This window comes from Oryctolagus cuniculus, chromosome 2 (genome assembly GCF_964237555.1).
Source record: "Oryctolagus cuniculus chromosome 2, mOryCun1.1, whole genome shotgun sequence".
In the NCBI taxonomy this organism is placed as follows: domain Eukaryota; kingdom Metazoa; phylum Chordata; class Mammalia; order Lagomorpha; family Leporidae; genus Oryctolagus; species Oryctolagus cuniculus.
This window is the reverse complement of record NC_091433.1, coordinates 65057342-65084260: the sequence shown is the minus strand read 5'-3', so window position 1 is coordinate 65084260 and position 26919 is coordinate 65057342. Positions and strand designations below refer to the sequence as shown.

The following is a 26919-nucleotide window of genomic DNA, read 5'->3' as shown; positions in this document are numbered from 1 at the left end:
ATGTACAATTCAATCTTTCATTTTAGCCATAATAAGACAGCTTCCTACTTAGAAGGCTTCCACTGTTATGCCACTTTCCATCTGGACAGGGCCCAAGAGGTTATTCCCCTTACGTCAATGTTAAGGATTAGGAAACCGAGGCCTGGAAGTTGTGAAGGAGTGGCACAGGCCCCAGCTGAGAATCTCTGTGTGCCTACGGCATGGCACTGCGTATGGTGGGTGGTGTGTCTGGTTTGGTAAAGCGAGTAACAGAAAGGCTACGTGTTTAAGATACTGGGTTTACCGTAGGAGAATGTGAACAGATGCAAGTATAAAAAAATGGAGAATTTTATCTAAACTGTTAAAGAAAAAGAGTACAATCTACATTAGTAATACTAATAAAAACGGTACAAAGCCACTATGAATCATCAAGAACATCTAACGGTCAATCCTAATTGTTAAAAATTTTTGTAATAAAAATATCAAAGATCTAATATTTATTTTTACCTAACCACTATTTTCTTTCAAAATATGTATATGTGTATACAAGAGGAATAGACATAAAGGCTCACATTCAACAACATATTAGAGAAACAAACAAAGCTCTCAGTGTCCTTGGCAAGTGTTTTCTATGTTTACAACTGTGAAGTGAAAACATCAGTATTTTTCAATGTTACCTGCAATGATAGTGCACTTAATTACAAAGCGTTCAATTTAATAGGTTGTGACTAGTATGTTTCTTAATGAAATAGGAAATACCAGAAATTAAAGTACACTACCAATATTAAGAGTAGGCATATTTCTGTGACTTGTGTGTGTGTGTGTGTGTGTGTGTACTACAGTCTGATGTAACATAGTTTTCTTACTATGTTCAAAGAGGCTTGATAGTCACAGAATCTAATTGTCCCTTTCAGGCCTATTGCTGATTTCTGTATCTACTAATGACTTATTTTGTGTATTCAATAATTAAAAAGGAATCTAATCTTTTAACCTGGACTGTGTGTGAATCCAGACTTTATAGGAGAAATTAGGATGATACAACACTGTTAAATTATAAAGTTCCTATGTAGATTTGTTCAAGTCCATTTACTTCTTTTAGAAGAAGGACCTATTATGTGCATTTCAGGAAATACTGGTTTAATAAGCAGGACCAAAAACAATTACTTATAAGTCCCGTATGTGTTATGTCTACATCAAAACCACAGATTCCAGGGGCTGCCCAGGTCTGAATCCAAGTCCTGCTACTTCCCAGCTGCAGGACTCCATGTAGCTTATTTGACCTGTACGTGCTGCAATGTGTTTGTATGTAAACTAAGGGTAGTAAGAGTGCCTATCTCTAGGGGCTTCTAGGAGGATTCAGTGAGCTATGTACATGCAAGGTGGTTAGAAAACTGTCTGGCACAAAGTCAGTACTTACAAGTATTTGCTATTATTTTTACTCTTTTCTATTATACTTTTTCTTGCAGTTTATTTCAACATTCTCAAAACAGAAAACCTTGTGGATGCAAGACTATTTATGTACGTTCAACTAACATTTTGAAAGTCAACATGAAATAGCTGAATACGATATTTAAATGTAGAGGTTCTAAAAATGATATAAACATCACCACTGGCTTCAACGTTTCCCCAAAGATGCAGCCTAAGTTCTCACTCTGCTAGATAAAAAATTCCAAATACCTGAAGTAAGAATCTTATTACTCCTGATAATTATGGGATGGAGGGAAGGGAAGAAGAGGGGGACCCCTGTAAAAAAAAACTGAACTATATTGGTATGTACAGATATTCCAAATACTCACCACTGAATGTCTGTTTTGTTTGTGCTACACATGAGGCTGGATCCTTGGGACTTAAGATCTTAGGGTGAGAACTATACAGATATAACAAGGGGTCTAATGCTATCAGCAACTTTCCCAGGAAAACCACACAGGCATTCCCCAGCCAAGTCAACACTTCGCACCCCACCATTCGCTAGCACCTCAGAATTAGCTGGGTCAGAAAGAAACTTTCACATAGTCTCACACCCAAAAGGCAAACCCTCTAAAGACTGATGGCAGACGACAGACACTCTGTGTAACCCGGGTTGAGAATCCCAGGTATAGAGAACCCCACTTATCCAGGTCCCACATAAAGTTTTCAGAGAGTTTCAGGGTGCACCAAGATGTGGGCTCCAGCATCTACCAGCCACAAACACACAGGATATCCTAAGCCTACCTTCAGTTAAGTTGGGTGTGTGGGGTGAGGAGGGGGTGAGGATTTGACACAGAAGTGGAGACATTGCTTGGGATGTCCACATCTGATTTCAGAGCTCAAGTCCCATTTCCACTTCCCATCCAGCTTCCTGCTGACATGCACCCTGGGAAGCAACAGCTGATGGCTCACGTGCCTGTCACTCACATAGGAGACCTGAAATCAGTTCCTGGTTCCTTGCTTCAATGTGGCCCTGCCCCAGCTGTTGCAGCATTTGGGAAGTGAACTCACAGATGGAAGATCTCTGTTTGTATGGAATCCAAATAAATGAGAATAAAGTTTTGTTTTGTTTTTTTTTTTAAACAAAAATGTTAAAAGCCTATTAGGAGCTTTGAACCAATCTATTCTCTAAGGCAATCAGCCTCAGCCTGTAACAATCTGTTGCCCAATTCTGTATGAATGGAGGGATGTGATGAAGGGCCATCCAAACTCTGACACATAACTTCTGCCTCAAGGAGAGTTTCCCAGGCCTCCCAAGCTGCTTCCCTGACTTCACACAATGTTCTGTAACATACCTGCATCAGATCTTGTTTCTCTTTTTCTCCTGAACTGATAGCCTTTCTGATAGACTTCAGTTCAGTTAGAATGGCTTTGGCTTCATTAAGTTCATATCCACTCTGGCCTCCAGACATTTTTTTATCAATTCTGTTAAAAGAGAAAAAAAAAGAAAGAAAACAGAAAAAAAAATAAAGTCAAAAGATGACCAAAAGCAAGTTAAGTGGACAACAGAAACTGGATTCTTGGACTGTCTTCGTTGGCTGATGATTCCACTTCTGGACTCTCCTACAGCACTGCCATCCTTCCAGGCTGTTTCTCTCTGTTTCTCTTTTTAATCATATCTAGCTAAGACTTCCCCTGCTCCCACCTCAGACCTGGTCCATTTCTAATCATTTTTAGGCTCACATAATGATAGCTTTTCAGTGTCTGGATGATCCCACTGCTGGCGTAACCCAAACCTCATCCATCAAGTGTTGATCCTGCGCTCCATCTGGAGAAAAGTAAAAGCCGTGGGTGAATGCTTCAGGAGAAAGATGGGAGTGCCCACCGCCTGTCACCTGGTTTTACATGCTGTGATGCCTGTGCAACACTTAGCACTGTGCATGCAAGTTAGCAAATGGTGAGTAAATGAATCATTATTTGTATTAGTGTATTCTACAATATGTGGACTGGCATATAAAGTATTCCATTTTTATTAAATTCATGAGTCAAGATACAATTGCTTGCCTTGCTAACACATTCAAATTTAGGGCAAAGGCAAAAGTGCTGATGTATTCACTCATTAATTCACACTGAATGTTTACCCAATGCCCTCAGAGCTCACAGCATCAACCTATGAGATGGATTTTGTGTAGCCCAGCAAAACAGCCAATTCATTTTAAGAAAATTTAACATTTGTGTCACCATCACTGTCGGGGCTCTCCCCAGCCACCTATGTGCTGTCCAGGAGTCACGATGACCACAACTGGACTCTACTTGTGGTGCACAGGGCTGTGCCTCTGCCTCCAGCCAACAATGTCACATGTTCTCAGGCTGATTCTTGGTTTTAACCAATGACATGCCAGACAAATGGCACCTAATGAACCAGAGAATGGACTCAGAGCTTATAGGGCTTAAACGTTTAATTAATATTTATTTCAGTGTGAAAGCTGTAATCTGAAAAGGAAAAATCAGTCTAATAAGTCTTCCAAACAAACATCCTCAAGTAAGTGCAGTTTGTAGATCATGCACTAATATTTCTCCAAATACTAATTTAGTAATCATTTTTTTTCCTGCTGAACAAGCAATTAAAACCTTAAAAGAATCTAAGAAAATAAATTTGTTGATCAGGTTATCTGCTAATAAAATCCAGGAAGTCACAGGATTTTTAAATCTCACACACACTCTTACACAGAATGTGTTTGGGGTGGAAAGGGACTCTGGAGATCCCCTGGTTGTATTTTTTCTAAATGAAACTAAAGCCAGGAAGTTTTTTCAAATGCAGGCCCTAAAAAGGTTAAACAGTATCCTAAGATGATAGACTCAGGCTTGGGGCTCTTAACGACTATTACATTTGAAATATTTAATGAGACAGTGAAGTGTTTTAAATATTGGTTAATTCCATGTATTTGGGTAGGGATTTATCAATGAAATTTTTGGCTCCCCTCAGTACTACATCTACCAACTTGGTTGTGGCAAAAGCTTATTAAGTAAAACAATTACTGTTCTGAAATATAGGATGTAGGCATTTTCATAAGCAGCATTTTTAAGTTAAAAACAAGAAAAATGGGAGACTTCATGAAAAAGCCAATAATACAGATATCAATAACTGCCAAAGTGAATTTCTAAAGTAACTTTCTTCCTGTTCATGTATCTTCAGAATTTAATGTAAAACAAACCTTTAACTTAGAAATAAACTTTATCATTTGAAAATAAAAGTAAGCTATCTGAAATAAATTTTAGCATCTAAAAATAAAAGCAAGACTAGTTCATGGCTACTAATTTGAGGTTCAGATGACAATTTGTTGGCTATCCACTTTTCTATAGAATGAAGAATAAGCTATCTCCGTTCAGCACTCATAGTGCTGAACCCTCTTGGTTGTTCCTTCCCTGCCTCTTGCCTCCATTGGGCCTCTATAAATATATCTGTAAGTACATCTTTTTACATTTCTTTTTTTTTTTTGACAGGTAGAGTAGACAGTGAGAGAGAGAGACAGAGAGAAAGGTCTCCTTTTGCCATTGGTTCACCCTCCAATGGCCGCCACGCTGCGGCCGGCGCACCATGCTTATCCGAAGCCAGGAGCCAGGTGCTTCTCCTGGTCTCCCATGCGAGTGCAGAGCCCAAGCACTTGGGCCATCCTCCACTGCACTCCCTGGCCACAGCAGAGAGCTGGCCTGGAAGAAGGGCAACCGGGACAGAATCTGGCGCCCTGACCGGGACTAGAACCCAGTGTGCCGGCGCCGCAAGGTGGAGGATTGGCCTATTGAACCGCGGCGCCTTACCTTTATTTCTAACTTTCTCCTTTTTCTCCTCCACTTTTCATTTCCTACCTTTTCTCTCTTTTGACCCCAAATGACCCTAAAATAAAATATGGGCATCACTTGCTGCTGTTTAAAATCCAACACTGAACTTTCGGTTCTTACTTTAACTGTACCTTCTCTGCCCTAAACATTTTTAAAATACTTTTTGGCTTGTTTGTGTTCTCTAGCATATACTGTATATCTAGGTCTTTTCTAAAAGAGGAAGAGATTTTCATTTTGCGTTCCTTCACTGGGAAATGTGTACCCCCAGAGCCAAACCTTAAGAGAATCTATATATGCTCTTGGCTTGCTAAGAGTTTCACCACTTCCCATTTTCCAATTTTGAGCAAACACTGGAGTTGGCAAAATGGCAATGTGCATCTTCCCAGTACCCCCCTACACAGAAGCTACACTACTGCATACGCCAAGGTTAAATTTGGGATTACAAACTGAAATGAATAACATAGAGAACAAAACTGTATTTGTTCGCCAAACATAAACTATGTAAAATGAAAGCCCAAATTTAAACTACATTATAATTCTACAAAAATATTTCATTCTATTGTGAAAAAGTGAAAAGTTAAAAAAGCCTGAGATGAGATTCTATTTAAATCTTCTCCGGAAATGTATCATCTCTCATAGCCACAAATGAAAAGTCCCTTTATAGCACATGGAATGTGGTTTGTTAAGAAGTCTGCTCTCCGGTTCAATCAGTTAGCATTTCATGTTTTGGTAGTAGAATGGTCAACACTTGGATGAAAACAGGTTTATTTTGTCTACAATTATGATCAACAGGGAGGTCTTCATGTAGATCTCGTATCTTTCTGTTCTTGATGCAAGGGATTAGAATCATTGGAAGAGAACGCCCCAATTTATACAACAAATGTCTATTGTTTCCTTGTGGAATGTTATTGACAGATTCTTAAACATGCCTTAGATTCCTATAAAAATTGCAACTGCTTTAAAACAATAAGGCATTGTTACATCAGTGTAACAAAAACAGCAAGTTTGGCTAACCTTTAATCCTGGGTGGTGACATGTGTTATAATTTCATGTGCCTTGAAAACGTTTAACGTATGGCTGAACATTTTGTGGACGTCTTCAAAGTCTGTTTTCTTAACCTACGCCCCACCACAAAGGCCTGCTTATTGTTGACACCCAATTACTAAACAGCACATCTATGTCACTCCGGGTGTGCTGGGCCATTAGCAGAGCTCTGGGGCCAGCATAGCTCCTGGGGACACTTGAGAACCACCTGCGAGCTCATAAAAGAGACCTGGGTGGAGAGCAGAGGCAGTTGTGTTTGTTTTTTAAGGACTCCCCCAGATTATTCTAATGTGATGTCCAGGTTTGAGAACCACCAGGAGAGGAAGACCTGAAAGAACAACGGGGTCACAATTGCACAGGAGAGCAAGCAGAAAGGGAAGGCTAAAGTATCAAAGCAAGTGTCTGAAACTCAAGGCCAGGGGCCTGACGGGGTGTCCCAGGGCACAGCATGGCATCTAAACACACAGAGCAAGCAGCCTGTGCAGGCCCAGCCACGGACACGTAAGGTCTTTCATGAGGTGGAGCCTGCTGCCTGGGGTTGTCCCACATATTCTAAGAGCAGAAAGCAGAGCAGGACTTCACAGGGAGAGGGAACGGAGCTGGGTGCTTCACAGGGACGTGGCTCCTGAGCGCAGCTTGGCATTTCTGAGGTGCGGCCGGGAAGAATATGAAAGTGCATGAACACAAAACCCACCGGGGAAAGCCCTGGCAATCCCGCACTTCAGCGCCAGAGCAGCCGCGTGCCTTCCTGGAGTGATTGAGTGGTGAAGACCACAGGATTCGTCCCCTCCACGAGAGGCGCTGTGAGGTGGGCGTGGGGGCCTGGGTAGTGTACCTGTGCCTCTCACCATTTGGCTAGCAGGCAGAGCAGGGGTTTTCAGGGGCTAGGAACGGGGCACAGCTTTCCCAATCCATTGGCCTCTGCTGTCTCCATTTCACGCAGACCCAGCCCGAGGCTATGCTAGTGGCCCCTCAGACTTCAGCAGCGACCTGGCCAGGAGAGAAGGGAGCCAGGAAGCGAGGAGCACACTCACACTCCTTTGCTGACACCTGCCTTGTTCTTGCTCCCCTGAGATCAGCGGACAGCGCCTCAGGGAGCACATAGGCAGACAGATGCCTCCACCCAAGGGCTCGGCCGCTGCGGGCTCCCCGGGGTCGAGTGCAGCCCACCGGGTGCAATCTCCAGGACAGAATGTGAACAGGCACCTCCCAGGCTAGCTCTCCAGCTCCACTCCACGTCCTCCAGGGGGCCAAGTCAGGATTTCACTTTGTTTTCTTTGGATCTCCAATGATTAATAAATACTTCAAACATTTTCAAAGTGTATAGCTTTTTGTAGTGGTGGATTTTTTTTCTTTAACTTCTGATGTAGTTTTGAGTTTTTCACTGTTTCATTGAGAACCTCTATTTTCTTTGTATTAGGGAACTCTGACTCATGCTAAAGTCAATTTCAGGATTTTATACTCACTGTTGTAACGTTTCAAAGCCTTGTTCTTTATAGAGCAGCTCTTGCTTCATCTGTGAGAGTTCTCTCTTCAGCTTTTTAACCTTTTGTAAGAAATTAATGGAAATTAATTAACATTTATAAACTGCAACACAGCACATTGTTTTAAAAGAAAAAAAGTTAAGAAGCCCCGGTAGCCTAATAGATAAGGCACTGGCCTCCTAAAAGAAAATAAGCTAATAATCATATAAACACTATCCATTAGTGTAAGTTATATCCAGTTTGCCAGTTTTTCCTTCTCATGAATCCTACAGGGTAGCTATGGATTCTGTTTAAGTTACCAATGATGTCTATCACTGTTACTATTTGTGTGCATAATTTTATTCAGCAAAACAAAAGCCCTATGAAACAGACATCAGCATGGTCTCCATTCTGGGATAAATGGCTAATAAGGAAGGGAAGGGGTCAGAGCTCTGACTCCAGAGGTTTGCACTCTTTGTCCAGTGCTCCCAGGCCAGCCCTGCTTCCTGGACATGCCTGGCTGATGCCTGCCTCAGTGTTTTGCATTTGCTGCTCCTAGGCCTGGAAGGCTCTTCCCACAGGTCGCAAGTGATGGCGACTCCTTGTCATCCCAGTGTCTGCTCCAATGGCATGTACTCAAATCAGTCTCCTGTAGCCACCCTCTCTGTGCTGTTACTGTTCTCCTTAGTCTACCACATCTTTCAAGATCTGAGACTGCCTGTGTTCTTGTGTACGACCTGCCCCCACGGGAAAGTAAGCTCATCACAGAGCCCCAGCCTCTGGAACAGAACCAAACCGTGGTCATCAATACATTATTTTTTGTTTTTCCTGTTGCCCGCTATCTTTTCTAGTAATGCTACTTACATTGGACATATCAGAAAAGCAGCACATCTGGTTTAGTCATGAACTACTAAGAAACTTATGTCCATATTATCAAGTTATAGCCTTAAGTTTTCAGCACATCCCTTAACACAGTATTTCAGTGTGTTTTTAGCTTTTATTTTCTATTTATTTTACTCATTCTGCAAATATTTACAGACTTTCCACCACATGTCCAGCCTGAGGCTGGCAGTGAGAAGAAAACCCACAATGATTCCTACCCTCGTGGATCTAAAAGAACAATGGGGGAGCCAGATACAGAGCCGACAAACTAAATCAAACCAACTACCAGTTTCTATAAAGGAGACGCACAGAACATGTGCAGGAAGAGGGGAAGTGGGGTCTAATTCAGTCTAGGGGCTGCATAGAGCCTATGGGAGGAAATGAGGTTTGAGTTGGGAGGGGGTGAGTGGGAGCTTACTTGGTGAAGGGGGTCTTCAAAAGGTACAACTTGTGCAGAAACCCTGAACACTCAGCAAATCTCGGAATGTAAGGAATGCTACTGTTACTGGACTCCAGCCAGAGGGAGGAAAGTGGTGTGGGCCAGGACTGCAGGCCTGATGTTGCAGCACTTAAGCCCAATGAGAATTTCTAAATCTTATCCTAAGAACAATGAGATTTAGGGAGGGATTTTAAAGCAAGATCTCTTCTGTAACTTTAAATGAATTCAGGGAGGACTTTGTGGTGGGCCAAAGGGGCCTCTGTGCCTAAACTGTGGGCTGGCATGTGGGAACGCAAAGTAGAGAGCAAAGCCCAGAGGAGGGATACCTCTGCAGGTAGAATCAACAGAATGTGGTATTGAACTCAGTGTGGAAGGTAAGAAAACTTGCACTGAAAACGACTTTCAAGATTTTGGCTTGTCAGCTAGGTGGCAAAAAGTGCTCCATAAAGAGTGGAACCAGATTTGGGGGAAGACTTCTTTTGTACCAAAAAAATTATTTTTAAATTGTTTTCATAAGTATTTTGCCCCAGAAACCTTTTATTTAAGGAATACAAACTTCATGCATTTCATAAATACAACTTTAAGAACACAGTGATTCTTATCACCGTACCTACCCTCCCACCTTCCTCCTCCCAATCCTGTTCTCATCCTTATATTTTACTAATATCTATTTTCAATTAACTTTATACACATATGTTTATACTACATAAAGAGTCTAACAATTGTATATAAAAAAAAACCCTGCTCCTCAACAGCTGAGACAGGGGCTGTTCAAAATCGTTGTATCTCCAAGTGTCAATTTCACTTTTATAGATTACCTTTTAGGTGTCCTATTAGTATTACAGATCAGAGAGAACATATGGTATTTGCTCTTTTGGGACTGATTTATTTCACTAAGTATGATATCTTCCAGTTTCATCCATTTGGTTGCAAATAACAGGATTTCATTTTCTTTTACTGCTGTGTAGTATTCCATGGAGTACATATCCCATAATTTTTTAAAAGACTTATTTTTTTAAAACTTTTATTTAATGAATATAAATTTCCAAAGTATGACTTATGGATTACAATGGCTTCCCCCCCATACCGTCCCTCCCACCCACAACCCTCCCCTCTCCCACTCCCTCTCCCCTTCCATTCACATCAAGATTCATTTTCGATTATCTTAATATACAGAAGATCAGCTTAGTATACATTAAGTAAGGATTTCAACAGTTTGCTCCCACACAGAAACATAAAGTGAAAATTAATAGATGATTTTTTTTAGATGATGATGAAATCAGATCAGACCTATTGTCATGTTTAATCCCAGTGAGAGTCAAGTTGGAAATTGATAATTTCTTTTTCTTTTTTTTTTTTTAACAGAAGATCAGTTTAGTATACATTAAGTAAAGATTTCAACAGTTTGCACCCCCATAGAAACACAAAGTGAAATATACTGTTTGAGTACTCGTTATAGCATTAAGCCTCAATGTACAGCACATTAAGGACAGAGATCCCACATGAGGAGTAAGTGCACAGTGACTCCTGTTGTTGACTTTACAAATTGACACTCCTATCTATGGCATCAGTAATCTCCCTATGCTACAGTCATGAGTTTCCAGGGCTATGGAAGCCCTCTGAGTTCTCCGACTCTTATCTTGTTTAGACAAGGTCATAGTCAAAGTGGAGGTTCTCTCCTCCCTTCAGAGAAAGGTACCTCCTTCTTTGAAGACCTGTTCTTTCCACTGGGATCTCACTGAGATCTTTCATTTAGGTTTTTTTTTTTTTTTTTTTTTGCCAGAGTGTCTTGGCTTTCCATGCCTGAAATACTCTCATGGGCTTTTCAGCCAGATCGGAATGCCTTTAGGGCTGATTCTGAGGCCAGAGTGCTGTTTAGGACATCCGCCATTCTATGAGTCTGCTGAGTATCTCGCTTCCCATGTTGGATCACTCTCCCCTTTATTTATTCTATCGGTTAGTATTAGAAGGTACTAGACTTGTTTATGTGCTCCCTTTGACTCTTAGTCCTTTCATTTTGATCAATTGTGAACTGAAATTGATCACTTGGACTAGTTAGGTGGCATTGGTACATGCCACCTTGATGGGATTAAATTGGAGTCCCCTGGTATGGTGACAACTGACTGAAAACCAAAAAGGAAACCTGTTGAAGTGAAATCGACACTATGAGAAATGGTGACTTGATCAGCATAGCCCTGACTGTTAATGAACAACTTAATACATTATCCCTCTTAGTAGTTTTTTTTTGTCTGCTCTACTTAATATGACTGGTTTAATTCTGTAATTAATACACAGTTATTCTTAAGTGTTGAAATTTAACTGAAATGTGATCCCTGTTAAACATAAGAGTGGGGATAAGAGAGGGAAGAGATGTACAATTTGGGACATGCTCAAGCTGACTTGCCCCAAATGGTAGAGTTAAAAGACTTATTTTATTTGAAAGTCACAATTACACAGAGAGAGGAGAGGCAGAGAGAGAGAGAGAGGCAGAGGCAGAGGCGCAGAGAGAGAGAGAGAGAGAGAGAGAGAGGTCTTCCATCCGCTGGTTCATTCCCCAGTTGGCTGCAACGGCCGGCCGAAGCTGTGTTGATCCGAAGCCAGGAACCAGGAGTTTCTTCCGGGTCTCCCACACGGGTGCAGGGGCCCAAGGATTTGGACCATCTTCTGTTGCTTTCCCAGGCCATAGCAGAGAGCTGGATCAGAAGTGGAGCAGCCAGGTCTCGAACCGGCACCCATATGGGATGCCGACATTGCAGACAGCAGCTTAACCTGCTATGCCACAGCACTGGCCCCCATAATTTCTTTATCCAATCTTAAGTGATGGGCCTTTGGTTTGATTCCATATCTCAGCTATTATGACCTGAAGTGCAATAAACATGGGGGGTACAGATAACTCTTTCATTTCAGTTGGGTAAATGCCCAGGAATGGGATGGCTGAGTCATATGGAAGGTCTCTATTTTGACTTCTGAGGTATCTCCATACTGTCTTCCACAGTGGTTGTACCAGTTTACATTCCCCCCCAACAGCAGATTAGGGAAACTTTTTCCCAAACATCCTTGCCAACATTTGTTATTTGTTGATTTCTGCATGAAAGCCATTCTAACATGGCTGAGGTGAAACCTTATTGTGGTTTTGATTTGCATTTCTCTGGTGGCTAGTGATCCTGAGCATTTTTTCATGTGTCTGTTGGCCACCTAGATTTACTCTTCTGAAAAATGCCTGTTCAAGTCCTTTGCCCATTTCTTAACTGTGCTGTTTTGTTGTTGAGTTTCTTGGTCTTTGTGCATATTCTGGTTATTAATCCTTTACCAGTAGCATAGTTTGCAATTAACTTCTTCCATTCTGTCAGTTTTCTCTTCACTTTGCTGAGGATTTATTTATTTATTGTAGTGCATAAGCTTCTCAGTTTGATGTAATCCCATGTGTCAATTTTGGCTTTCACTGCCTGTGCCTTTTTTTTTTTTTCTTTTTTAAAATAAGAACTGTCTATGTCAATGTCTTGCAGGGTTTCCCCAACGTTCTCTAATAATTTGATGGTATCAGATTGTAGATTCAGGTCTTTAATCCAATTTGAGTGGATTTTTGTATAAGGTCTAAGGTAGGGGTCTTGCTAAAAGCAAGTGATCTAGTTTTCCCAGTGAGATTTGTTTAAGAGACTGTCCTTGCTCAGGGATTGATTTTAGCACCTTTGCCAAAGATAAGTTGGTTGGAGATGTGTGGGTTGATTTCTGGAGGCTTTAATCAGTTTCACTGATCTACAAGTTTGATTTTATGCCAGAACCAGGCTGTTTTGATTTTAACTGCCCCATAGTATGACTTGAAACCTGGTATTGTTTTTCTTTCTTTCCTTTTTTTTTTTTTTTTTTTTTTTTTTGATAGGCAGAGTTAGACAGTGAGAGAGAGAGAGAGAGAGACAGAGACAAAGGTCTTCCTTTTCCCTTAGTTCATGCCCCCATATGGCTGCCACGGCCGGTGCAGTGCACAAATCTGAAGCCAGGAGCCAGGTGCTTCCTCCATGCAGGTGCAGGGCCCAAGCACTTGGGCCATCCTCCACTGCCTTCCCAGGCCACAGCAGAGAGCTGGACTGGAAGAGCAACCGGGACAGAATCCAGAGCCCCATCTGGGACTAGAACCTGGGGTTCCGGTGCTGCAGGCAGAGGATTAGCCAAATGAGCCGTGGCGCCAGCCTGAAACCTGCTATTGTGATCCCTCCTGCTTTGTTTTGCTGTGTAAGATTGCTTTAGCTATTCAGGGTTTCCTATGTTTCCATATGAATTTCAGCATCATTGTTTTATATTTGAGAAGAATGTCATTGGTATTTTCATTGGTATCATATTGAATCTGTGAACTGCTTTCAGTAGTATGGGTATTTTGATGGTATTAAGTCTTCCAATCCACGATCATGGGAGATTTTTCCATTTTTTGGTGTCATCTTCTATTTCTTTCTTTAATGTTTTGTAATTCTCATTGTAGAGATCTTTGACATCCTTAGTTAAATTTATTTCAAGTTTTTTTGTTGTTGTTGTTGGTAGCTACTGTGAATGGGATTGATCCTAGAAGTTCTTTCGCAGACATGGCATTGTCTGTGTATGCAAAGGCTATAGATTTTTTTTGTGTTGATTTTATATCCTGCCACTTTACCAAACTCTTCTATGAATTCCAATAGACTCTTAGTGGAATCTTTTGGATACCCTATATATAGAATCATGTCATCTGCAAATAGAGATAGTTTGACTTCCTCCTTCCCAATTTGTATCCCTTTGATTTCTTTTTGTTGCCTAATGGCTCTGGCTAAAACTTCCAGGACTATACTGAATAGCATAGTGATGCTATATTAACATATATTAACATATTGACATAGCAATATTGGGCATCCCTGTTTGTTCTGGATCTCAGTGGGAATGCTTCCAACCTCTCCCCATTCAGTAGGACGCTGGCCATGGGTTTGTCATAAATTGCCTTGCTAGTGTTGAGGAATGTTCCTTCTATACCCAATTTGCTTAAAGTTTTCATCATGAGAGGGCATTGTATTTTATCAAATGCTATCTCTGCATCTATTGAGATAATCGTATGACTTTTATTCCTCAATTTGTTAATGTGATGTATGACACTGGTCGACTTGTGAATGCTGAACCATCTCTGCATACCTGGGATAAATCCTAATTGGTCTGGGTAAATGATCTGATGTGCTTTTGGATTTGACTGACTAGTATTTTTTTGAGGATTTTTTGCATATATGTTCATCAGGTAAATTGTTCTGTAGCTCTCTTTCTCTGTTGTATCATTTTTTGTATCATTATCATCACCTTAGGAATTAAAGTGATGCTGGCTTCACAGAAGGCAATTCAGAAGAGTCCCTCCTTTTCAGTTGTTTTTAATAGCTTTAGAAGAATTGTAGTTCTTTTTTAAATGTATGGTAGAATTCAGCAGTGAAGCCATCTGGTCCTGGATGTTACTTTGCTTGGAGGGTCTGTATTACTGATTCAATTTCCATCTTGGTTATTGGTCTGTTCAGGTTTTCTATGTCTTCATGGCTCAATTTAGGCAGGTTCTAAGTTTCCAGGAATCTATCCATTTCTTCTAGGTTTCCTGGTTTGTTGCCATACAGTTCTTTGTAGTAATTTGATTTTTTTTTTTTTTTTGCTGTGGTATCTGTTGTTACCTTTCCTTTTTCATCTTGAATTTTAATGATTTGGTTATTCTCATTTTTTTTTTTTTGGTAGTTGGGTCAGTGGTGTGAAAAGTTCTGTAATATAGCTAGGTCCATTTGTTCTATAGTGTCAATTAACTCTAATGTTTCCTTGCTGATATTTTGTCTGGTTGATCTGTCCATTGCTGTCCACTACTATTGAATGGGAGTCTATATCTCCTTTTAGATCCATTAATATTTATTTTAAATAGCCAGATACCCTGTACTTAGCTATATATATGTTTATAATAGTTACATCTTCCTGTTGAATTGACCCCTTAATCATTACATAGTGCTCTTCTTTGCCTCTTTTAACAGTTTTTTGTGTTAAAGTCTATTTTGCTTGATATTAGGATGGCTATACCAACTTTTTTTGGTTTCTGTTAGCACTGAATATCCTTTTCCATCCTTTCACTTTCAGTCTGCATTAATCTTTGTTGGTGAGATATGTTTCTAGTGGGCAGAAAATACATAGGTTTTATTTTTTAATCCATTCAGGCAGTCTATATCTTTTAACTGGAGATTTGAGGCCATTTGCATTCAAGGTGACTATTGATAAATAATGATGACTTTTTCCCATAATGCCATGTCTCTGTGGCTTAGTGGAGTACATGTATTTTAGAATTTTTTCTTTATGCTTTACTGTGGAGAGGTGGACTACAATGTGTTGTTGTGAAGATCTTTTCTGGTCATGTCTATTAGGAGTTCCATGTGCTTCCTGTACTTGGACACCCCTTTCTCCAAATTAGGGAAGTTTTCTTTATTTCAATAAAAAGGCCTTCTAATCCATTTTCTTTTTCCAAACCTTCAGGAACTCCTAAGACCCATTTGTTGGGTTGTTTAATAGTATCCTATATCTCTCTTTTTTTTTTTTGGTCTGATTGTAAAATTTTCAGGGATTTGTCTTCTAACTTGGCTATTCTGTCTTTTGCCTCACTAAATATGTTCTTAAGGCTTTCCACTGTATTTTTTATTTGTTCTATTGAATTCTTCACTGCCAACATTTAGTTTTGATTTCACTTTAAAATCTCAATTTCGTGGGAAATATTTTCATTCATGTTATGTAAGGATTTCTTTAGTTCATGAATTTGCTTCTGATTACTTCTAAGTAATCCTATGATCAAAAATGTTTTGAATTCTGTTTCTGGCATTTCATCAGTTCATCTTCACATTCCAGTACTGAACTGTTGTGTTCTTTTGGGGTATCATTTTTTCTTCTTTATTCTTATATCTTGAATTGCTCTGTTTATTATCAGGAATTTGTGTTTTTTTTTTTTTTTTCATTGTGATGGCTTTTATTTTTGGACCCTGTCTCTCTGGCTTAGTGGCATATCTGCTCTTTCAGTGAATATCCAGAGGTGTGTGCTGGGTGTGGTCAGCGAGTTCTATTCAGTGCTCCAGGGTGAGGGGAATGTCCCAGGCAACAAGAAGTTGGGCACAGGAAATCTTTTTTTTTTTTTTTAATCAGAGGAGAGATTTGTTCAGCTCTGCTGGTGTAGTCTCATATTCACCTCCTCTCCTTAATGGAGACTAATGCCTGGACGCTAGCCCCCATGGATACAATATTTATCCCCATTGCCACAAGAACCATATAAAGGATCCATGCAGTCCTCAGTATAAGCACAGATCCTGCAGCAGTGACCCTCACCTGGGATCAGGGAGCCCCAAGCATGTGGTGATGCCCACAGTGACTGCCCAAAGACCTAGCCACACCCTATTTCTTCCCACATGGCCACAAGTCCAGCACACAAGGCTCCCACAGTGACGAGCTCCCAGGCCCCTGTCAGTTCTCCCAGCCAGACTCAGGCTTCTTCTCTTGGCTGGTCACTGGGCACGCGGACATGAGCTGGTGCAGCTGTTACATATGTCTAAAATGGCCCCTGCCTTCTCTTGGCTTGTTACAAGATGCCAGTACTGGGTGGTCAGGGAGAGAGAAGTGTGCCCCCCCTTTTTTCCCTTCTATGTTGTCAGGTACACTGTCCCCCATAGGGCTCCAAGCCAGACACAAACCAGGCTCTTCCCATAGCTTTATCGCCAGTGGCTTGGGCTGCTGCACTCTGGTCTCACCTCACACTGAAGCTGGTGCTGGGGCTGTTGGCTGCTGGGATCCCGAGCTGTGTGCGTCCACACTCTCCATGTAGGTCCACAGTGTCTCCGCAATTTGTGTGTAGTTTCCTTGTTGTTTTCTCCCTAACTCTATGCTGAGATTGCTCTTTCTTTCCACTTTTTTTTTTTTTTTTTGCAACTATCCTCCCCTAGGCTAGAGCAGTAAGTGCCCTCCCTACTGCACCATATTCCCAAACATCCTAAAGATTAAGGATTTTAAAACATTTGTTTTCCTAATGCCCATGAGATTTCAAATGCAATTGTAACATAGTCTTGTTCAGAAAAGTATTTGTATTAGAGGGATACCGGCTTGGAGGTGACATTTCAGATGCATGACAACAAATGAGATCATCTGGAAAGAGTGTGCACTGGAAAGAGAAGATAACTCTAGAACACAGCTCAAACACCTGCATTATTTCAAAAGCTATTAAGGGAAGAAGCAAAATATACCGTGAAGTAGTGGCAAGAGAAGCAGGAGGGAAAAAAGAGTATAATGGAATATTTTTTTAAAAAGTCAGGCTATGGGCCGGCGCCGCGGCTCACTAGGCTAATCCTCCACCTTGCGGCGCCAGCACACTGGGTTCTAGTCCCGGTCAGGGCGCCGGATTCTGTCCCGGTTGCCCCTCTTCCAGGCCAGCTCTCTGCTGTGGCCAGGGAGTGCAGCAGAGGATGGCCCAAGTGCTTGGGCCCTGCACCCCATGGGAGACCAGGAGAAGTACCTGGCTCCTGCCTTCGGATCAGCGCGGTGTGCCGGCGGCAGCTTGGGGCTCTCACATCCCATATCAGAGTGCCTAGGTTTGAACCCCAGCTTCCCTTCGGATTCTAGCTTCTGCTAATGTGTACCCAAGGAAGCATCAGGTGATGGCACAAGTACCTGTGTCCTTTCCACCCATATGGGAGACCTGGATGGAATTTCTGACTCCTGGCTTCCTCTGGCACAGGCCCAGCCCCAGCTTTCACAGGCATGTGAGGAGTGAACCAACAGATCCAAAATCTTTTTTTATTATTATTTTTTTGACAGGCAGAGTTAGACAGTGAGAGAAACAGAGAGAAAGGTCTTCCTTCCATTGGTTCACCCGTCAAATGGCCACTACAGCCAGCGTGCTGCACCGATCCGAAGCCAGGAGCCAGGTGCTTCCTCCTGGTCTCCCATGCGGATGTAGGGCCCAAGCACTTGGGCCATCCTCCACTGCACTCCCGGGCCACAGCAGAGGGCTAGACTGGAAGAGGAGCAACCAGGACAGAACCGGTGCCCCGACCGGGACTAGAACCTGGAGTGCCGGCACTACAGGTGGAGGATTAGCCTAGTGAGCCGAGGTGCCAGCCAAGATCCGACTTTCAAATAAATAAAAAAATTTAAAAGACAAAAAAGAGGGAGACTAGGCACTGGGAGGAATAAAATGATTGACAAGAGCTGTGTAAAACTTATTTTTGTATACTTCATGGCACAGTATTTGGATAAAGGAGATGGTCAACAACTTATCTGCTGAGTTTATCTGTATGTTTAACAGTTAATACCCTTAGGGACTTAGATTTTACTAGGGAAAAGAAATGCAAATAATTATACTTGAAGTTCCAATTTATAATGACAAAGAGAAGTATAAATAATGATACTAGAGTCCAAAGGAGGATTACTTAGGTCTAGGAGATAAGGGCTGGCACCTGGAAAAAAAGATAACTGAATAAGATTTTGAAGGTGCTGTGATACTGAGGGATAGCAATAGGTTTACTCTTAGTACATCATAAAGACATTTTGGTTTATTTTTAAGAAATTTAATTTTTTAAAAGATTTAAGAAATTTATTTGAAAGGCAGAATTAGAGAGGGAGAGACAGAGAGATCTTCCATCTACTGGTTCACTCCTCAGATGACCCCAACAGTCAGGGCTGCACCAAGCTAAAGACAGAAGCTTAGAACTCCTTTTGAGTCTCCCATGTGAGTGCAGGCGCCCAAGCATTTGGGACACAAAATGGCACCATATGGGATGCCGGCGTCACAGGGGGCAGCTTCATCAGCTAAACACAATGCTGTCCTCAGGTTTTATATGTTATTGTTGTTTTTTTTTTTTTTTTTAAATCTTTTCATTTCATTTCCCATGCATTTAAAAAGTACTTATTTGTTCATTTATTTATTTATCTGAAAGAGCTACAGAGAGAGGGAGAGACAGAAAGAGAGAGATCTTCCATCTTCTAGTTTACTCCCCAGATGGCAACCAGGGCTGGGTTAGGCTTAAGCCAGGAGTCAGGAGCTACATCTAGGTCTCCCCTGTGGGTGGCAGAGGTCCAAGCACTTGGACCATCTCTCTCTGCTTTTTCGAGGACATTACCAGGGAGCTGGATCAGAAGTGGGGCAGGCAGGACACAAACTGGTGCCCATAAGGGATGTCGCTATCAGCATGACAAGTGGTGGCTTTTCCTGTTAGGCCACAATGTTAGCCTTAAGACATTTTAGTTTGAACACTAGACTACTATTGTGTCAAAAGAGCCATCAATGACCAGTAGTCCATTCCCCAAGAACTCCTGTTTCTGACAAAAATCAAGCAGGGATTTTAAAGCAGAATCTGTTCTCAAGTGCTTTTTACAAAAAGACAGTAACACTTACTTTGGTTTTTTTTTTTTTTTTTTTTTTTACTACAACAAACAAATTTAAAAACCATTTTAAAGAATCAACATTAACTCAATGCTAGCTGGGCTGAAACTTGTCTTTACCTTAGGAAACATAATGGATTAAAAAAGTGGTGATATTAAACCCACGCAGAACAAACAAATTAAAACAATTAGTATATTTCACTGACATTTAATAAAATTCTACTTAGAATCATTTGGATCATGTTGACAGACCACTAGTATTTATAATATTCTATATACCAGAAGAGAGGTTAGCACGCTCATATTCACTGCAGCATGACTCACCATAGCCAAGACATGGAAATAAATGTCTATTGACAACGTAACAGATAAAGAAAATGTGGCACATACTCATGTGATGAAATATTATTCAGCTCATAAAGAGGAAGAAAATCCTGCAATCTGTGACAACATGGATCAACCTTGAAGACATTATGTGAAGTGAAAACAAGCCAATGTCAGAAGGAGAATGCTGCATGATTCCTTCCTGGGTGAAGTATCTGAACTAGTGAAACTCACAGAGCGGTAAGTAGGATGGTGGTTGTCAGGTGCTCAGGGCTGAAGGAAAACGGGCAGTTGCTCAATGAGCATGAAGTTTCAGCTATGGAAGATGAGTAAGTTCCAGAGACCTGCTAGGCAACATTGTGCATGTACATAACAATACTATAACTATTTCACGTTAACTAGTCTTCCTGTAATGAGATTAAAAGTGAAACTTAAAAATCTAAGATGAACCATCAATAGACTTGAGACTCTCCCTTGTTTAGGGGATGTGAGAGGCTTGACAGTGTGCAGGATAGCTGTGGGAAGCTACCCTGGCTTTCTGTGCTCCCACATCGGTCGCCTACCTGAGGCTGCCTGCAAGCCACTGTCTGTATTCTGTGAGTCTTCTCAGAGAATGATTCTAGATGATTCTTGGCTCCAAATTGTAATGCTGTGCTTTGTTTTGTTAACTATGAAAAAGTCCACTTCCACTGTACTGGCAAATAAAAAGCTATTTCCAAAAAGGAAACTGTTTCTAATTGCTTTTGGTTTTGAGAATACGGTCTTTTTTTATATAAACTTTTTTTAAATTTTTTATTTTATTTCTAATATTTTGACAGGCAGAGTGGACAGTGAGAGAGAGAGACAGAGAGAAAGGTCTTCCTTTTGCCGTTGGTTCACCCTCCAATGGCCACCGCGGCCGGCGCATCACGCTGATCCGATGGCAGGAGCCAGGTGCTTCTCCTGGTCTCCCATGGGCTGCAGGGCCCAAGCACTTGGGCCATTCTCCACTGCACTCCCTGGCCATAGCAGAGAGCTGGCCTGGAAGAGGGGCAACCAGGACAGAATCTGGCACCCTGACTGGGACTAGAACCCGGTGTGCAGGCGCTGCAAGGCGGAGGATTAGCCTAGTGAGCCGTGGCGCTGGCGAGAATATGGTCTTAACAAGCAGTTCATCAACTTTACTTCTTTGGAACCACTTGACACATGAGCAATAGCAGAATCCCTGTTTTGTATTCTTCATTTCTCCAACCCACCCTTGAGAGTAGGACTCAGGATATAAAAACTAATATCCTTAGATCACAGCTAGAGGATTAAGCTAGTGCTGACTTGCAAACTTAGCACAATGTAGACTCTACTTGGAAGCAATAAGAAGAAGTAGGGGTGGGCACTATGGAGCTGAGAGTTAAGCTGCTGCCTATGACACCAGCATCTCATATCAGAGCACAAGGCTTCATCTTGGCTGTCCAGCTTCCAATACAGCTCCTTGCTAATGTGCGTGGGAATGCAGTGGAAGATAGCCCAAGTATTGCCATCCACATGGGAGACCAGGATGGAGTTTCACGCTCTTGATTTCAGCCTGGCCCAGTTCCAGCCATTGTGACTATTTGAGCAGTAAACCAGCAAATGGAAGATCTCTATTTCTGCATCTCTTCTCTGTCATTCTGCCTTTCAAATAAATAGAATAAATCTTAAAAGAAATAAGAACCAGGGGCTGGCGTTGTGGTTCAGTAGGTTAATCCTCCGCCTGTGGCACTGGCATCCCATATGAGCGCTAGTTCGAGTCCCGCCTGCTCCTCTTCCAACCCAGCTCTCTGCTATGGCCTGGGAAAGCAGCAGAAGATGGCCCAAGTGCTTGGGCCCCTGCACCCGCATGGGAGACTGGGAAGAAGTGCCTAGCTCCTGGCTTCAGATTGGCGCAGCTCTGCCGTTTGGCCATTTGGAGTGAACCAACACACTGAAGACCTTTCTCTCTGTCTCTCCCTCTCACTGTCTGTAACTCTCCCTCTCAAATAAAAGTTTTTTTAAAAAAAGGAAATAAGAGCCATAATTCATCATCACATTTTATATATTCCAGACACTGCACTAAAGTAGAAACACCAATTTCCAAACCATGCAACTACTCTATTAGATAGAGTTTTTATACTTATTTCATAGGTAAGGAACCTGCTGAAGGTTACACTGCTACTAAACAACAGAGAAGAGTGTTTTATTAAAGAACGGTTACAACACTATAGTTCTTAATGACATAATACACCTAAGATCAAAGGCAGTGGCGTAACAGGTAAAGCCGCCTCCTGCAGTGTCAGAATCCTCTATGGGTGCTAGTTCGAGTCCCAGCTGCTCCACAGCTCTCTGCTGTAGCCTGGAAAAGCAGTGGGGGATGGTCCAGGTCCTTGGGCCCCTGCACCCGCATGGAAGACCTTGCGGAGGCTCCAGGCTCCTGGCTTTGGATCAGCGCAGCTCTGGCCATTGTGGCCATCTGGGGAGTGAACCAGAGGATGAAAGACCTCTCTCTCAGCCTCTGCCTTTCTGTAGCTCTGCCTTTTTTTTTCCCCCATTATTTGACAGATAAGGATTATAGACAGTGAGAGAGGCAGACAGAGAGAAAGGTCTTCCTTCTGTTGGTTTACTCCACAAATGGCCCCTATGGCCGGCACTGCAACAATCCAAAGCCAGGAGCCGGGTGCATCTTCCTGGTCTCCCATGCGAGTGCAGGACCCAAGCGCTTGGGCCATCCTCCACTGCCCTCCCGGGCTACAGCAGAGAGCTGGACTGGAAGAGGAGCAATCGGGACTAGAACTGGCGCCCATATGGGATGCTGGCACCACAGGCGGAGGATTAACCAAGAGAGCCACGGCGCCGGTTCCTAGCCCTGCCTTTCAAATAGATAAATAAATCTTAAAAAAAAATTGACAAACTAAGTAAAATCTATGACCCTTAAAAGTTTCACTATTCCTACACCCTACTTGATCCAAACACAAGAAGAGTTCCCCAGCCCTACAGCCTGTTTCCTTCGATGTTCTAAACTTCCTGCAGCTGGAGCTAACCACTGACTCCATAGACTATTTCTATGGAATCCAATGTAATAACTCAGAAAACTACATTGGGAGCCAAGAGAACCATGATTTTTTCACATTTCCTGCTTTTTATATCAACTACCCTAAAGCAACTGACATTTTAAATAGACTTCAAAGGTGTTTCTGAAAACCAGGAACATATTGTGATTGAATGTGGTAAATAAGACTGGAAATCAAGAGACTTTCTTACCACCTCTTACAATCCTAGTGTAGCAAGTTTTATCTTAAAAGAAAAAGAAAGATAACAATGAAGGAAAAGTAAACCCCCAAACCTTTAGACTTTGGAGGAATCACAAACCAAGGCAGGTTTCAAAACTCTGAAACTTGCAGCACTGAAGCTGTAACAAGTAAAATGGTATTTTACTAATAACTATCTTCCATTTTCATCATTCTCTCCACTGTCTTGTCAGGAGCTCCTTAAGCAAGCCAATAAAAGGCAACTGTCAGGGCAGGTGCTGTGGTGTAGTGGGTAAAGCCACCGTATGAGACACTGCATCCCATGTGGGTGCCAATTCATATTCTGAATGCTCCACTTCTATTCCAGCTCCCTGCTAAAGGCCTGGGAAGAGCAGTGGCAAATGGCCCAAGTGTTTGGGCCCCTACCACCCATGTGGGAGATAGGGATGAAGCTCCTGGTTCCTGCTTCAGTCTCGCTCAGACAGGGAGTGAACCAGTGGATGGAAGATCTCTCTCTGTCTCTCTCTCTCCCTCTCTGTAACTCTGCCCTTTACATAAAATAAATAAATCTTTAAAATGCTGTGGAGAGGGGGGCAACTGTCAACTTGTTCCTTCTGGAAATTTTTCTCTTGACTGCCACTTCTAATCCTCACCACACCAACTCACCCCTAAAGTCAGTCACCTTTAAAGAAAATAATCAGGGCTGTTGGGTCAGTGTTGTAGCACAGCAGCTAAGCTCCCGCCTGGGATGCCAGCATCCTGTATGAGTAACAGTTCAAATCTTGGCTGTTCCATTTCTGACTCAGTTCCTGCTAACGTACCTGGGAAAGCAGCACAACACGGTCTAAGCACTTGGGCCCCTGCCACCCATGTGGGACACTGAAATGAAGCTCCTGGTTCTGGCCTGGCTCAGCTCTGGCCATTGCCAACATTTGGCTAGACGGAATATCTCTGCCTGAATCTCCCTCTTGCTATAATTCTGTCATCACATAAATAAATAAATTAAAAAAAGACATAAACCAATTGTGCGATTTCAGTTAAAATAAAAAAAAAAATTCAGATGACCAAAGGACTAAGAACAAAAAATTTTAGCTTTCCTAAAGAAGAAAGTAGAATCTCAGATGCTGCTATAAGCACTTATGATGACTAATACATGGACTCTGTCATCAGAAGTAAGATAGTTGAATGCAATACTAAAAGAAACTTTTAACAATAAGAAGGTTATGAAACAAAACCAATGAGAAAAATTCTGTGAAACATTATGAAACAGACTATGACATCTAAATAATATACTAAAATGTGGAAGGTGAATGTTAGTGCTACACAAATACTTAAACCAAGTTACCATATGACCCAGCAATTCCACTCCTAAGCATATACACAAGAGAAATGAAAACACATGTCTACACACACTTGTATGTGAATGTTCATAGTGACATTTTCAAAATAGCCAAATTGCAGAGACAATACAAACATCCACCAACTGATGAAAGAATAAACAACATGTGGTATGTCTGCACAGTGGAGTATTATTTGGCACTAAAATAATGACATATTAATAAATGCTACAAGATGGATAAACCTTGAAACTAGTATGCTAAGAATGTTATTAAAGGCCATATATTGTATGATGCCACTTTTATGAAATGTATAGAACAGGTAAATCTAGAGAGACAAAAGATAAAACAGTGGTTGCTTGGGGCTTCAGGGGGGTTGTATTTCCATAGTATATCCTTTTCAATCTTTTAATTTTCAAACTTCTGAGTCTTTAGCCATTATACAGTTAGGTCTTATATTAACTACTCTGATAATCTCCTTTTAACTACAGCATTTAGACCATTTATATTTAGTGTAATCATTAATATGACCGGGTTTAAGTCTATTATTTTTATATTTTCTTTCCAATGGCAGCATTTGTTTTTTTCTTTTTACCTCTATTCCTGAGTCCTTAGAGTTTAACCAAACTTTCTAAGACTTCTTTATCTCTATTGGCTTAATAGTAATACCTCTCTGTTTTCTCAGTAATTATTGTAGAACAAGAATCAGCAAACAAGACTTTGTGGATCAAAACTACCCTGTGACTTTTTAAAAAAAATGGTCCATGAGTTAAAAATGGTTCTCATATTTAACATTTCCCCAAGAATGTGAAAAAAAGGAAAACTTTGTGACAGAGAAATGCTGCAAGAATAAATGACCACAGAATTAGCTCCTTCTGTTTACACTCATGTACTAGCTCACAAGGTTCTTTAGTTTCTCTGACCCAGGTACACAAAGGTGAAATCAGAGAATCAGCCAGGCTGAGTCCTCATCTGGAGGCTCAGGGGAAGAACTCACTCCTAACTTCATTCTTGCTCTTGGCAGAATTCCGTCTCTGTGGTTCTAGGACTGAGGTTCTGTGGCCTTGCTGGCTATTAGCCATGGCTGCTCTCAGTCTCTTTCTGCATTGGCCCTTGCTCTGGCATCCGGCAATGTGCACTACATTCCCTTCGGGTTGCCACATGGGACTTACCCCCCTACAGCCAGCCAGAGAAGCTCTGCTTCTAAACTCTTCATGCGATTATCTCTGGCCCACCAGAAAAATCAGTCTTAAAGTCAACTATGCTGTGTAAAATACTTGAATCACAGGAGTAAATCCCACCATATCCAGCCTAGGGTTTACGCCGGCATGCACAGTAGGGACAGTAGGAAATGGAAAATCTTGGAGGATACCTTACAATTCTATTTGCCTTATCTGCAAATTCTAAAATATTTACTATTTGGACCTAAAAAGTTTGCCCACCTCTGCACTGGTGTATAAAAACTACAGTCTACCTGTGAATAACATTATACTACTTCATGTACGTGGTCTCAGTGTCTTACAAAAGTATCCTTCCATTTCCCCTATCTTTTGTGGAATCTTGCTTCTAAATATTTTATAAGCCCACAACATTTTAAAAAAATTATTCTTGTTTAAATGGGCAATTCCAATTAAGGAGACTTTCAATTATTGAAAATACTATTGAAATAGTATAGTCACACACTTATTTATGATCTCTAACGTTTTTCATAATCTTATGCACACCTAAATTTTTTTTTATTTAAAGATTTTTTATTTATTTGAAAGGCAGAATTAGAGAGAGAGAGAGAGAGAGAGAGAGAGAGAGAGAGAGAGAGAGAAATATCTTCCATCCACTGGCTCATTCCTCAAATGGCTGCTACAGTCAGGCCAGGCCAAAGCAGGAGTCAGGAGCTTCATCTGGGTCTCCCATGTGGGTATAGAGGTCCAAGGACTTGGGCCATCTTCCACTGCTTTCCCACGCACATTAGTAGGGAGCTAGATCAGAAGTGAGCATCCAGGACACGAAGTGGCACCCATATTGGGATGCTGGCATTGTAGGTTTACCCACTATCCCACTATGTCACAATGCTGGCCCTATAAATCTAAGTGGTTTTTTTTTTGGACAGGCAGAGTAGAAAGTGAGAGAGAGAGAGAGAGAGAGAGAGAAAGGTCTTCCTTACCATTGGTTCACTCCCCAATGGCCGCTGCAGGCGGCGCGCTGCGGCTGGCACACCATGATTATCCCAAGCCAAGAGCCAGGTGCTTCTTCTGGTCTCCCATGCGGGTGCAGGGCCTAAGCACTTGGGCCATCCTCTACTGCACTCCCGGGACACAGCAGAGAGCTGGACTGGAAGAGGAGCAACCGGGACAGAATCCGGCACCCCAACTGGGACTAGAACCTGGGGTGCCAGCGCTGCAGGTGGAGGATTACCCTATTGAGCCATGGCGCCGGCCCTGAATCTAAGTTTTTAAGTGGTATTCCATTTAACATTAAATATACTGTAATTGTGCAGTCTATCCAGTCTCATATTTGTATGGACAAAATTATTATATTGTTTATTCTTATGGTAAATGTATATACTGTAAAATTTAACATTTGACCAT

The 26919-nt window shown here is 41.7% G+C and overlaps 1 protein-coding gene and 1 long non-coding RNA gene across 9 annotated transcripts in view; one reads left to right on the top strand and one right to left on the bottom strand.

Moving 5' to 3' along the window:
• WWC2 (WW and C2 domain containing 2) overlaps positions 1-26919 on the bottom strand; it is a 262307-nt gene that overhangs the window by 74853 nt on the left and 160535 nt on the right. For both annotated transcript variants that reach the window (XM_008250200.4, XM_070068324.1), the window contains exons 5-6: positions 7737-7816; positions 2742-2871 (exon numbers count right to left, since the gene is read on the bottom strand). In XM_008250200.4, coding sequence (XP_008248422.2) covers positions 2742-2871; positions 7737-7816 — 210 coding nt within the window. The remainder of the gene's footprint in view (positions 1-2741; positions 2872-7736; positions 7817-26919) is intronic.
• The window catches only part of LOC103345555 (uncharacterized), a 50788-nt gene that overhangs the window by 11095 nt on the left and 12774 nt on the right, over positions 1-26919 (top strand). For 2 of the 7 annotated variants that reach the window (XR_007914134.2, XR_007914132.2), the window contains 3 exons: positions 1446-1661; positions 3124-3343; positions 4750-4850. This is a non-coding gene — a long non-coding RNA (uncharacterized lncRNA). Of the gene's footprint in view, positions 1-1445; positions 1662-2282; positions 4851-7213; positions 10129-26919 lie in introns of those variants that run through there. The other 5 variants (XR_007914142.2, XR_011386293.1, XR_011386292.1 and 2 more) reach the window with 5 other exon arrangements.